The 14,573-nt window shown below is 43.6% G+C and overlaps 2 protein-coding genes across 2 annotated transcripts in view; one reads left to right on the forward strand and one right to left on the reverse strand.

Annotated features, from left to right (window-relative positions):
- LOC147619939 (uncharacterized) overlaps positions 1–14,573 on the forward strand; it is a 126,034-nt gene that overhangs the window by 108,381 nt on the left and 3,080 nt on the right. The window lies entirely within an intron of this gene.
- On the reverse strand, positions 13,176–14,286 carry LOC147619945 (conserved oligomeric Golgi complex subunit 3-like). Its single transcript, XM_086772674.1, has 3 exons — positions 13,676–14,286; positions 13,478–13,582; positions 13,176–13,331 (listed from the first exon to the last, which is right to left on the reverse strand). The coding sequence occupies exons 2-3, from the start codon at positions 13,568–13,570 to the stop codon at positions 13,206–13,208; spliced, it is 219 nt and encodes a 72-aa protein (XP_086628800.1). The 5' UTR covers positions 13,571–13,582; positions 13,676–14,286; the 3' UTR covers positions 13,176–13,205.

A 14,573-nucleotide genomic window follows, 5' to 3' on the forward strand; every position in this document is an offset into this window, starting at 1 on the left:
GAGTTTAGAATATATATATATATATATATAAAATTTGTTGGATATTTAACTACAAATCTATTAGGAATTCTTCAAGAGTACTTTCACGAGTTACAGTAAGTGCAATGGGTGGGGTGTCTAAGGCACTCTTTCATGAACCTCCTTATCTTCCTTTTCATAGTGCACTATGTCCACCATCTCTCCCCTGGCATTACCTCCTATAGAAGGTTGAGGTTATGCAGATGCATTGAGAACATGAGGATCTTCTCCATGATTTTCATGCCCACCTCTTGATACTCATTTAGAATTTCTTTCATAGCCGTGACTCTTTGCCCAATAAATTTCACTTGCAAAGGGTTTAACTCCATAGCAACAATAACATTTTGATCTTTTTTTAATGCACTTATTGTGGTAATACATTTGCGTGAGGTTATGCAGATGCATTGAGAACATGAGGATCTTCTCCATGATTTTCATGCCCACCTCTTGATACTCATTTGGAATTTCTTTCATAGCCGTGACTCTTTGCCCAATAAATTTCACTTGCAACAAAGGGTTTAACTCCATAGCAACAATAACATTTTAATCTTTTTTTAATGCACTTATTGTGGTAATACATTTGCATGTAAACATATCTAAAATCCAATCTCCCTCATATAAAAGGATTTGAATGATGTCCATCATTAGCAACTGTGGCTTTATAAGAGTTTACTAAACCCTAAAATCCACTACCCATGTGCTTGAGTTTTTTTTGTACACAACCGATATATCAAAAACATTTGGGCAGTTTGGTTTTATTACAAAATTGAAGGTACCATGAGTTCTTCTTCATTCCATTGAATGGAAACCATTTGTCTCCAGTTTCAAAAGAAATAAAAGTTGATCTAATTTATAACCATGAATATTAGGTCAAAACCAAATATTCAAGTTACAATAACAAAACTAAGATAACAACATACTTACCACACAATGGATTGGGGAGACATTTCAGCGTCAAGGAGGGCCTTTGTCACTACTGTTATTTACTCATGTGAATGAAGGAAAACAATCCTCTAAGAATAACTTGTAGTGTTCTTCTTGAAGGCTTCAATTACTTTGAATATGTCACTATAGCCATATTTCTTTTTTATCATTAGCCAACCCTTCTAAATTAAACCCATAAGTAATATCTACAATGCCCAAGAGAAGTTACAAATGTAGACATATCTTCAACTCTACCCTCGTGCACACACCACCACATTGGTGGAGCATCAACATCATTTGAAATTTAAGTTGAGAGCTGACCAACATTTTTAATCTCTACTTGCCTTCTTCTTCTTTCCTCACATGGGCACGACTTAAATGTTGATCAAACTCTATAGGACCCATCTTGATGGCAACTTGTGGATCTTGTTTCTAAAAATAAAATACATAAATTAGTAAGAAAGTAGTTAAAAAATAAGACAAACTAAAAATTTATGCTGGATTCTAGAATCCATTTCAAATAAGAGAAAGGCACAAAGTACCAAGACAAGGTAAAAATTATTTATGAAACCATTTCAAATGAAAGAAAAACAAAAAGTGCTAAATTACTTTTGGATTCCAGAATCTATTTCTATTAAGAGAAAAACCCAAAGTACTAAGAAGGTACTAGAATAATTACATAAACCAAAAAATTCTAGAATCTAATTCAACATAGAGAAATAAAAATAAAGCTTACATTTTTAAAGAAAAGTAAGAAGTATCTTTCTAAATTTTTGAAGTCATTACTTGAAGGGTTGTACCTCTGAACCTCTTCCCTATCATTGTAATTAAGATTCTCTCTCTCTCTCTCTCTCTATATATATATATATATATATATATAAAACACAAAAAAGCAAAAGCCAAAGATAGCTTTTGGAGGCTTTTAGTTTTTTTTGGAAACCTTTATAAACCCCCTTAAGTGGGCTTCTTGCCACACATCTCTCAAGTTTTCAAGCTCTCAAGCTCTCAAGTTCCCTTGCACTTTCATTGTGCAAAGATCGAATTTTCTCTCCACGTACCCTCTTCACGATATCGACCCAAGAATCGGAGTTGGAGCCCCTTGTGGAACGCGAAGGCTTGCCAGCCTACGGAAGGTACCGATGCCGATCTTTTTGACGATTTTGTGTCAAAATAAGATTTCCAAGAGTTCAAAGTAGCTCTCTAGGCTTCTTCAACGGAACGTCAGGCATAAATCGCAGCCCAGATGCAAGCTTTGCAGAACTCCATCGCTCTCTTGACCACTACCCTCTCTACTTTTTCGGGTATGGATACGTTGGCTTCTGCTTTAGGCCCCAACATTACTCCGAAACCGTTCGGGGGCGAGCAAAAGCAGCGCACCAAGGAGATCATGGACACGTGGCTACATAAGTGGCAAGTTCACTTTCAGTTTCATCCATATGATGACGGAAAGAAGATACAGTTAGCAGCAGGTCTCCTGTCCGGCAAAGCTTTGCTCTGGTGGAAAGAACTAACCCTAAGCCAATGACTTGGGCACAATTCGAAGACGTCTTCAAGAAAGAATTCCTCAAGAAAGAGGATGATTATGATGTTGTTGCCCGGTTTTCAGCTTTGACCGTGACCTCGCAGCACCTCACTTATGAGGTCTACCTCCAGAAATTTCGTGACTTGCAGATGAAAGCTACAAAGATGGATCCCACTACTCTTTTGGGGTTCTTTGTAGCTGGTTTATCAGACTCGTACCGTTTACAGGTTAAAAATAACAAATGCACAACATTGGACGAAGCCATTCATTCAGCTTGTATCTATGATGATACAATGGTCTCTTCCAAGTCGAAACCCGTTATCGAGCAGGGGAACAAGCATAAACGAAAGTTCTCCGCACCCATGGCTAACACGACAGAAGGAGAGTCTTCGGACCAACCTTCGAAGAATTTAAGTTCGACACCAGCGAAGAAGAAACGACTCTTTAGGGCTTTAAGGCTCAAGAAAGAAGAACGTGTTTTATCTGCGAAGAAAAAGGACACATGCGTGACGAGTGCCCAAAGCAAAAGGGTACCAAGACAAACGCAGGACCCAAGCCAAAGGCAGCTAACCAGTTGTCTTTGACAGGTACATCAATCACTGTACTTTCTCGCCCTAGTACTTGTTCTGATTGTCTGTTCAATTCTAAAGTATTTGGCTTGCATGATCTTCTTCGAGTTTATGGAGAAGTGAATGGCCATAAGATTCACATTCTTCTAGACCGTGGTAGCTCACACAACTTTGTTAACTACAAACTTGTGCAGAAATTGAGTCTTGATACAACACCCAGTGATCAATAGTACATACCTATGAGGTACGCCTACCTGTGGGAAGGCAAGTTTGGGATCGAAAGGTGAAGATGCTTTCAATCCAGATTCAGGACTACAAAGACACTCTGGAATGCTATGTAATGCATCTAGAAAATGTAGACTTGTTATTAGGGATTGAGTGGTTTAAGACTCTTGAAGTCCAGATAGATTGGTCTAGTCATATTTTTTCTTTTCAGCATAAGGACACCAAGTATAGTATTTTAGGTGATTGTATACATCCCTCTCAGGGACCTCTTGTAAATACAATTGATTTTGGAAATATAATGGATTCTTCTTTGTTTACCGCTTTCCATTGTATATTGATTCCACTTTCTTCCTTTCTCATATCTTCCTTGGATGTAAATGAATTAAGTGTGTTTGAAAGCAAAGAATTACAGAAGATACTTGATTCGTTTCAAGACGTATTTCCTAAGGAACTGCCATCGGGTTTACCACTGAACGGGCAGTAGATTATCGTATTGACTTGATCCCTGGCGCTCATCCTGTCAGTATTCCACCTTACAGGATGAGCCAAGTTGAGGAAGATGAGTTGGCTAAACAACTCGAAGATTATTTAAGGATGGGCCAGATCCGTCCAAGTAAATCACCTTGGGGTGCACCTGTGTTGCTTAGAAGAAAGAAGGACAACACCTGGCGAATGTGTATAGATTACAAGAGATTGAACAAGCTGACCATTTAGAACCGTTATCCTCTCCCTAGATCAGATGACCTGATTGACCGGTTAGCAGGAGCGAAATATTTCACGAAGATAGATTTACGTACTGGCTATCACCAGATACGTATTCATGAAAGGCATGTCGAAAGAACCGCCTTTCGGACTAGGTATGGCCATTACGAGTTTCTCGTATTACCTTTTGGGTTAACCAATGCTCCAGCCACTTTCCAGCAAATGATGAACGATCTTTTTCGTCAACATTTGGGGAAATGTGTGGTGGTGTTCCTGGATGTTATTTTGATATATAGTCGTACTCTTGACGATCATATCAGACACCTCACGATTGTCTTATCTATTTTAAGACAGAATCGATTATATGCTAAGCTAAGTAAATGTGAGTTCTTTATGACCGACATCATTTACTTGGGACACAAGATCACTAGAGATGGATTGAGCATTGACTATGACCGAGTTCAGAAGGTTTTGGATTGGCCTATACCGCGAACAGTGAAACAACTTCGTTCTTTTCTCGGTTTTGTTGTTTTTCTTCGGAAATCAGTACGGGAGTACTCTCAGCTCACACTACCGATGACCGACTTATTGAAAGGTCGTGGACGTAAGTCAAATCAGCCTATCACTTGGAATAACGATTTGGATATGGCCTTCGGACTTTTGAAAGGAAGCACCTATCTTAGCATTACCCGATCCTAGTCGGCCTTATGTTCTTGAAACTGATGCCAGTGACTATGCTATCGGGGCTACTTTATTTCAAGATGGTAGACCGGTTGCTTTTGAAAGTAAAAAGCTAGACGATACTCAATCTCGTTGGCCAACCCTTGAGAAGGAGCTTTATGCTGTGATTCATGCTCTCAAGGTTTGGAGACATTATTTATATGGCTCCAAGTTTGTGGTATTGACTGATCATCAGTCAATCAAGTATGTGTGTGATGCGGATGATTTGAGAGGCAGGAAAGCTCGTTGGGCGGAGTTAATGCAAGATTTTGATTTTGAGATCGGTTATCGGAAAGGGTCTATGAATAGTATTGCAGATGCGCTTAGTCGAATTCGAGAGGTGAATACTTTGTTATTTACTGAGATTTCTACTGACTTATTTTTGTCATTGAGAGGGATTTGCAGAACTAATAGTTATTTTGGTCCATTTTGGCAGAAGATCCAGGCCGGGAGCTCATTGATTGACCAAGACTCGATGACTGAGTAGTCTACCATTCAGGCTGCAGGAGGCCAGTGGATGATTCGGAATGGTTTACTATTCCGTAATGACAAAATTTGTGTACCACAGATCTTGGACATTCGGTCCAAGATTCTTAAGGAGTGTCACGACGCCCCTTCTGCTGGGAGACCCTGGGGTACACAGGACACTATCGTTAGTGAAACACACTTTTTATTGGCCAAAGATGAAAGGGTATGTCGAAAATTATGTTCTCAAGTGTCAGACTTGTCAGGCAAATAAAGCTGAACGCTTTAGATAGGTTGGGTTGTTGCATCCTTTGCAAATCCCAGGTAATAAATGGGAAAGTATTTCCATGGATTTTATTACCGGATTGCCAAGAACACATCAAGGCCACGATTCTATTTGGGTTGTGGTAGATCGCTTGACAAAAATGGCTAGATTTTTACCGACCCGGAAGACTATTATAGCTACGCAATTAGCTCGGCAGTTTATCGAGCAATTGTTAAGACTGTACGTGTTATCGCAGGACATAGTCAGTGATAGGGACTCTAAGTTTACGAGTGATTTTTGGAAACTTGTTTTTGAGAAGTTGGAAACAACTTTGAATTTGAGTTTCTCAGATCATCCTCAATCTGATGGCCAGACTGAAAGAGTGAATCAGATTTTGGAGGATATCCTTCGAGCATATGTATCCAAAAGATAGAGTTCATGGGAGGATTATCTTCCTATGTTAGAATTTGCATATAATAGTACTAAGCATACGAGTACAGGGTTTAGTCCTTTTATGCTTATGTATGGTTTCAACCTAGATCACCTGTTACAGTAGGATTCTCAGGGCTTCAGCATGATGCAGCACGTAATTTTTTGCAAGATATGCAGGAAATGTTACAAGTTGCGAAGGAATCTATTAGAAGTGCTCAAGACCGAGACAGGTTTTATTCTAATAGAGATCATTCACCCAGAGAGTTCTCTGAAGGAACGATGGTGTATTTGCGAGTTCCGAAAGATTCCGAGATTTTACGGACAGGTCGATCTCCGAAATTATCCCCTAGATACTGCGGACCATTTCGTATTACACGACGGATTGGTTCAGTTGCATATGAATTGGATTTGCCTTCTCATGTGAAAGTTCATCCTGTATTTCATGTCAGTAGACTTAAGGAAGTACTGGGTGGAACAGATCAGTTAGTTACCCCTTAAGAAATCATAGATGTTGAGGACATGACATTTGTTCCGCACGAACCTGAAAAGATTCTTGGATTTCGTGAAAGAAGATTGCGTAATACGCTTATCACGGAATACAAGATCAAGTGGAAGGATCATGTAGAGGAGGATGCTACATGGGAGACATTGACTACTCTTCAGAGAGATTACCCTGGCTTTTTAGTGAGCTCAGGAGTGAGCTCTTAGAGGAAGGGGAGTATGTCATGTGCACAGTGTGTATCTACCGTGTGCTACACACACGCACGCAAGACTAGTTTCGAGGCTTGGGGAAGCTTGGAACTAGCCAGGCTGATTGACGAGCTGAGTTAGGGATAAACTAACGGGCGGGCACCCAAGTATGGACGCGGGCGCCCAAGTGTGGATGCCCGATGACCGGCCAAGAGCCTATAAAAGGGTGGCCAAGGTTAGTTATTGTGATATAGAGAGTCTCGCGAGTTTGTGAGAGCTCTATGGTCTTGGAGCGTGGATCTAGTGCAGACGTGCACCTGCTTTACGCAGCCGAGGCCGGCAGCAATCTCGAGGCCCGCGAGGGCAGCTTCGTGGCGGTATGGGACGTCGCGAGGAGGAGATTGGTCGGTATGTCAACCTAGTTAGCTCAGCTCGTGGCTCGGTGGGGACAGCCAAGACTGTGGGCTTGCCCACGGCTGTCATGGTTGGGAGGTGAGTCAGGCCTGCACCCCCCTTGCTTGTTTGTTTGTTCGTTTGTTTGCCGTAGGCTATTTAGGCAGCCAAGTAGCAGTCTGGCATCATATAAAAAGGCAAGCCATGTTTAGTCCCATAATTCATCGGATAAAATCAGAGATTATGAAGCAAAGTCAATGAAGCATGTGTGCATAGGCTCCATCCTTTGCATACCTACAGCCACTCTTGTGCTTTCAGCCCAAGGTAAAGAATCTCAATCTCTTTAGGAGTATTTAGCACACCAACCTGTCAGAATACGCAGCGGAGATGATGACCAGATCTGGGAACACAAGAGCAAAAACGCATGCAGAAAAAATACAGCACAAGAGAGAGAGAGATATAGGCGTGTAACTCTGCTCTGTATACACAAGAAGATCCCGGGTATGATACACTAGTGGCAAGGGGGCTGGGGGCCTATTTATATGCCCCCACATGAGCAGTCGGCCTGCTGAAAAAGGCTCCATGACTGCATCATCAGTCGGCCAGCAACATGCAGCCAGTCGGCCAGCACTGAGGGTCCACGACTGCATCAAGTACAGTCGGCCAGCTCCAGGACACACATCCTGATGTAGTCGGCCAGCAAATTGATCCTCCTCCCAACTCAGGGCTGCCTCCCAAGCCACAGAAAAAATGGGAAAAATAGGGGAAAAATGCGGGGAGTGAGGAAAAACGATAAAACACCTCATAAGGGCGGGCACACCCACAACAAAGGCCCTGGTGTATAAAACTAGACAGGAGATGACTTTTAATACCCCCTCTGAGCTCTTGGCTGTGAAACCAACCACAGGGAGCTGGGGTGCCGCTTGAGCAAATCCTGAGATAGCGACTTCGTGAAGAGGTCCACTGTACTGTCCTCCGTCGAACAGAACTCTAGCAAGATGTCATCAACAACGATCTGTTCACGAACAAATTGCCTCTAGATGACCATGGGTTCCTCCAGTGGAAGCCCAAACCTGCAATGCAACCTCTGCATCCTCACCACCTCATAAGCAGCATGACAAACAGCCCGGTACTCTGCCCCTGTTCTCGACAAGGCAAAAGATGACTGTCTACTACTGCTCTGTAAAACTGCTCCTGGGCCTGAAGTAGATTTCCTCGTGTCCGGATCTCCTCCCCAAACTGAGTCACTCCAACCGTGGAGTCGGACTCCATCCAACAATCCCCGTCCTGTGTACAAGAGTCCATGATCCTTCGCATGCCGCAGAAACCACAGGAAACGCAATCCTGAGTCATCTGCAACCATGAGCTCAACTGCCTCATCAGGAAGCTCCCGTCCAATCTGGTGTCCATCAACCAGATCAATGAACCATTCTGCTCCTGAGTCAAAAAGGCATCACACTGCTCACAAGGATCAACACCTGTTACGGTGCACAAACAAGTCCTGGAAACCTGATGAAGACCACTCAAGGCCTTCTGAAACCTGTCAACCACCCCCTCTGAATCCGGAACCACAAAGCCTGGAGTAACCACCTCCTTTTGCAAGTAATCAATTGCTACCTGCCTGGCTTTCCGAAAGCTCCTCGTGGAAAGAACATCCTCATCTACTGGAGGTTCTTTGTCCCGAATACTACGAGACATCAGAGCATAAGTGACCTGTTCAGTTTCCTCTGACTGTCGAACACAAGAACTACCAACATCACTACTGGAAAGTTCCTGCCAACTGCTGCCATCTATTGGCAAGCTATCCACCATCTGGTTTCGGAAAGCCCGCACCTGCAGCGTATCCACACTTAAGTGGCCATTACCAGACTGCCACTCATCACAAACCTGAGGACTTGGGAGAGAGAGTGCTGAAAGCTTGTAAACTCCATTCTCCACTCCGCCTTCCCAAATTACTTGGCCTGTTGCTTTGTCCCGGAGAGCAACAAAATGCTCATCAAACTCCACCCGTACGCCAGTCTTGCAAACCTGATGCACTGACAACAGATGAAAACCAAGTGACGGAACATACAACACCTGGGAGGAATGCTTCCTCTGCCATCGGGAACTATCTCCAGCATGCCCTCACTGTGAACTGGGATAGTGGAAGTAAGTACGTGACCAGAAAGCTTGCAGAGATCCTGTAAACCGGAACGGGAAGGAGTCATGTGCATGGAAGCACCACTATTGAGAATCCACTCCCGAGTATCCGTTGCGGAGAGTCCTCCCTGCCTGAGGAAAATGAAACATCGGTGTCCATCACCTCCAGGTGCACAAAAGCCGGAGTCTTCATCATTGCTGCTGAGGAATCTTCATCCTTCTCGGTCTTCCGCTTGGGACACTGCCTCCAGTAGTGGCCTTTCTTGCCACAATCATTACAGGTCCTCTCTGCCTTTAGTTTCTCGCGGTCAGAAACGGACTTCTTCTTAGAAGACTTCTCCGACGAAGCCTTCCCTTTGCCTGTGTTACGGCCTTTCGACCGTTGGCCAGTTAAGGCCTCCGAACCTCCAGCCTGAGGAGGGTTCGTGAATCGTTCCTCCTGGTCCAGGACCATGGGCACAAGCTCCTCCCACATGATGGTGCTGAGCCTGCCACTGGTAATCAATGACGAGTAAAATGCTGAGTACGAAGAGGGCAAGTGCAACAGCAACGTGATGGCCATGTCCTCTGAAGACATCTGCTTCTCTGCCTGAAGAACTTCTTGCTGAAGAGCCTGCAGCTTGTTAATATGCTCCCGCATCGTCAACGACTTTGCAGGGTTCATAACCCGCATCTGTACTTCCAAGGAAATCCTCTTCATGGGCGATACCCTGTTGTAAAGTGAGGCCAAATGCTGCCATATCCCTCTGGCCACCGTCATATGCTTTACATGGTTGATTACCTGTGGTGTGCAATTGAGAAAGATAAACGAACGGACCCTGGCGTTGACACGATCCCACATGTGTGTCTGAGCCTCCCGGTCCTTTCGGGTTGACGGTAACTCCCCTTCCTCAACTTCCGGCCGTGGAACCCCAACAATGACGAAATCAGCGAGGTCGTAAGACTCCAAAACAGATTCCATCATAACCTTCCATATGCCGTAGTTGCTTCCGTCCAACTGATGGTCCACCGGGAATGTGGGGATTGTCGGGATCTTCACATTCCTCTCGGCCATCTCAAACAGATGTGCCATTGCAGGGATGTACTCTGAAAAGGGTGGGTGGGTGGGAACAAAGAAGAACTAAAACCTGCAAGTGGCTATCCAGCAAATCAGCCGGCCTTCCTCTTGCTTCTCCTCTTCCCGAACAGTCCTGAACCAATCAGCCACACAACAGTCCCCCTCTTGCTCACACAAATCCCAAGAACTATCTAGAGCCTAGGGCTCTGATACCATGTCAGAATACGCAGCGGAGATGATGACCAGATCTGGGAACACAAGAGCAAAAACGCATGCAGAAAAAATACAGCACAAGAGAGAGAGAGATATAGGCGTGTAACTCTGCTCTGTATACACAAGAAGATCCCAGGTATGATACACTAGTGGCAAGGGGGCTGGGGGCCTATTTATATGCCCCCACATGAGTAGGCGCCGGAGCATAGCCTGAGGTAGAGACTTCGTGAAGTGGTCCGCCGCATTGTCCTCCGTTGAACAAAACTCTAGCAAGATGTCATCAGCAAAAAACTTCTCACGAACAAAGTGACTCTGGATGACCGTGGGTTTCTCCTGTGAAAACCAAATCTCACCAAGTTACCTCTGCAACCGCACCACCTCGCACGCAGCACAATAAGCAGCCCGGTACTCTGCATCTATAGATGACAAGGCAATAGTTGGCTGCCTCTTGCTGCTCCATGAAACAGCTTGTAGGTTCGCCCCTCCTCCACCTAAGGTTGGGTGGTGGAGAATAGTAGCCCATTTGTTGTGGGATGGAGAGAGAGACAAACCCCACCACCTTCTAATGCATGTGAAAAGTCTACGTGTGTGGCCAGCTCCCCACTTGCCCAAGTTCTTATGTGGGGTTAAAGGGTGCCCACAATAATGTATTCACATACTTCATAAAGTACATGTTGTCCAAGTCACCAGATGGACATTGATCCCCTTGATCCATGCAGTAATTTGTGTCACAGAGAGTTCCTGGGGTATGTTTGTGACTCTCGTCTATATTTATTATAGAAATTTGCATGGGGACCATGGGTATCGATGACCATACAAATTTCTTGGCGTAAGGACATTTTGTGGACTTGGCATGATTCCTATGTAGGTACAGAAATGAAATGAAATGATATATTAACGTCTTCAGAAGGCCAAAATGACCTATGAGACCAAAAAGGTTACAACAATTGGTGGATCTGATACAATGTCTGTGTAAGAAAACTAAAAAACAACTAAACAGCTAACTGAAACTGAAACAACTATGAGGAAAAGTACGGTACTAGGTTCATACCAGTGCCCAAATCCATGATTTCCTATGGTTCATACCAGTGCCCGAATCACCTTCTCATCGAACTACTTAAAAAGAGGATAAATCATGTAACTTGACATGGTGTTAATTTTGCTTTGCTCATGATAACTTTGATGTGTTTCACCATAACTATTTTAGTAAACCATGGTTTGAGGTTAATTAAAATAGGACTTGGCATGATTCCTATGTAGGTACAGAGAGGCTTATACCAGTGCCCAAATCCATGATTTCCTACGAGGTTCATACTAGTGCCCAAATCACCTTCTCATCGAACTACTTAAAAAGAGGATAATTCATGTAACTTGACATGGTGTTAATTTTGCTTTGCTCATGATAGCTTTGATGTGTTTCACCATAACTATTTTAGTAAACCATTGGTTGAGGTTAATTACAATAGCCTTTTAAGCTAGCACATTAAGTTGGCCCCTTAAATTGGACTCAATAATGTTTATTAGTTCACGCATGCAATGGCAACACATGTACTTGCAAGTTTCCTATGCTGCCATGACAAGAATACAAGTTTACGGATGCATCCAAGGGTAATAAGTGATCCACAGGTTATCAATTTATCCCCAAGTACAAGATGTGCACCTTAGTGCACCGGCAAAATGATTGCCCCCTTAGCAACTACAAGTCACAAGAGAGTGCCCAAGTGGTGCATGACTCTTGCGAGGGTGTGCCCGCAGAGTCCTGTTTGTCAAGAGAGCAATTGATTGATGGGAACCACCCCCAAGCACTGTATTTATGTAATTCATGTGGAATAAAACCCCTTGCTTGTATATAAAATAAAGTCAAGCCCTAAGCTTGCCTTAAAAGGGTGGTCGAGTATGAAAGGATTAAATCTTTCAAGCAATCTTATTGGCTAAAGTCATGACGGTCCAATCAATGGGCTTCTCATAAGCCAGTCATGTAAAGAAAGAGTTCTCCACTTCATTATGAAAGAGTGGAAACCTCATCCCTAAGGGCATTCTTAGCCACAGCTAGCTCCTAGCTTCAGCACTCAAGCTTAAGCCCTGTTTTATCCACTATATGGAGCTGATCAAGCCCCTTTCTTGCTCAAGCTTTAGGCTTGTTTCTACCCTGACCTTCAGCTGATTTGAACCCTAAATCAGGCCCCTTGCTCAAAATTTAGCCCTGTTTCTACCCTGATCTTGAGCTGATTTGAAACCCTAAATCAAGGCCCTTGCTTGCTTAAGCTTCAGCCCTGTTTTAATCCTAATTTTATAAGGGAGGTGCTGTTACAGGTGGGATATTGATTGCTTGACAAATCCAATTGCAAGGTTTGATGTTGCCTCAACCAAGGTGCCCAGAGCATTACTTGCAAGAGCCAAGCCTACTACACGTAAGGCTATGTGAAGAGGCCGCACGCTCATCATGACAAGACTGAAAATTATTTTCAGAAGAGGGGTCAAATCCAGCTGATGAGTAGCATTCGGGGTTTCTTCCAGGTCGCCACTCTAGTCCTCATGCAGGGTGTCAAAACGGTTTGTGTAAAAGAAGAGAGAACAGGAGGGGAGGGAGGAGGGAATATGCAGTAAAGACAATCCATGTAGAGGGGCAAGTAAGGCCATCTCCTGCTTATTACAAGAGACCATCCCCCTTGAAGCGGTCTTCCTGCCTGCAACTAACAAACAGGACACTACAGGTGCTGTTGCTATGGCTAAGGTTAAATTGGACAAAGCAGTTCCATTAATCTATCAAAAATGTTTTGTTCAAATGAAGGTTTACAGATTTACTGACCATGTTCAAAAAGAATTTAAAAACATTTCCAGTATTCCTTTCAGACCATGTGACCAGCTTCTTTATGTAGATGAACCTTCAAGACCAAGATATACCTGCATCAAGTAAGCGCAACCTTGCCGTGTCAAAGATGCTAATGGCTCACTCTTTGAATAATCTGAAATTCGTTGTCGAACAACTCCCCGCACCTGTAATTCATGATAATCATACCAGATTGAAGAAATGTAAAATGTACAAAGAAGACCTGTTGTGCTATTTGAAAGACTCACTACATGTCTCTGTCGAATGCACATACAAAGCTAGACAAAAACAGTTTAGGTGGAAAAGTACATACAAGAGACAACCGCTGCTCACAGTAAAGGGAATGGCAATCTGCAAGAATCTGTGCATATTCTGCCCTTGAACTCCTACTCTCAATCTCCTCCATCAATGGCTTGATCTGTGCAAAAAGAAGCTCAAAGTTTACCACCTTTGCTGCTGTTATGCAAACTTAAGAGTACTGAAAAAGGTGCCAATTTAGTGGAAGTTTTACCTCATTAGCTGCTGCTTTGAAGCGCACATAAAGAACTGATGTTTCTGCTGCCTCAGACAACGCTGCTTTCCCATGAACAGAAGCACTTTCTTTGATACCTGCTTGTACCTGTTTCAAGGAGAAAAGATTAATACACCTAAGTTCTTCTAGGATACATAGGTGAAATGCTCCTACCACACGGGTATAGTGAACAAACAAAATCCAGAAGGCAATAAGGTTTGCTAAATAGACTGCTAGATTCCTGCAGCTACAAATGTGCTCCCAGATCTGTTCTCAAATGACACTCCATGAAAGGAGAAGAGAGGCGTTCTAGCTCTTACCCCAGAAAAAAGGTCTCTATATATTCCTATAGGCTTCCCTTGACTAGTGGCACTATGAAAGATTTCATTGTCTTTGACTTTCGTATGATTCACCATTTTGCTAGACGTTAGAGATTTAAAAAGGGGTTCGCAATCAATATCCCCTGAAAGCTTTACGCACGCTTTAGTCCATTCATGATGATGTATGGACTTCAGCCTACAGCACCACTAGCGAGTAGGCTTACTACTACGCCCCAAAGGGATGAATATCAGTAATCTTTCCAAGCGCGCCAAGGAGGCTAGCCTGTAAAAGATCCCTGAGCTATCTGCGCGCAGGTTAGTAGTCATCTCCTGTCTGTACATTACACTAGGGCCTCTATTGTGGGTGTGCCCGCCCAGTTTTGTGTTTCCCCACTTTTCCTCACTCTCCATGTATTTTTTCCCATTTTCTTGGGTGTGGGAGGGCTGTCAGCTGATTCAGTAGCTAGCTGACTGGTTTGTTGATACCCAACTTGCTGTGCAGCCTTGGCTGACTACTGGATACCTGGCCGACCTGTTTTTTGCTGGTTGTGGGCTGCTGTTTCTGGTCGTGAGCACAT

Source organism: Cibotium barometz, chromosome 32, assembly GCF_041138505.1.
Source record: "Cibotium barometz isolate CiBa-2024 chromosome 32, ASM4113850v1, whole genome shotgun sequence".
NCBI lineage: Eukaryota > Viridiplantae > Streptophyta > Polypodiopsida > Cyatheales > Cibotiaceae > Cibotium > Cibotium barometz.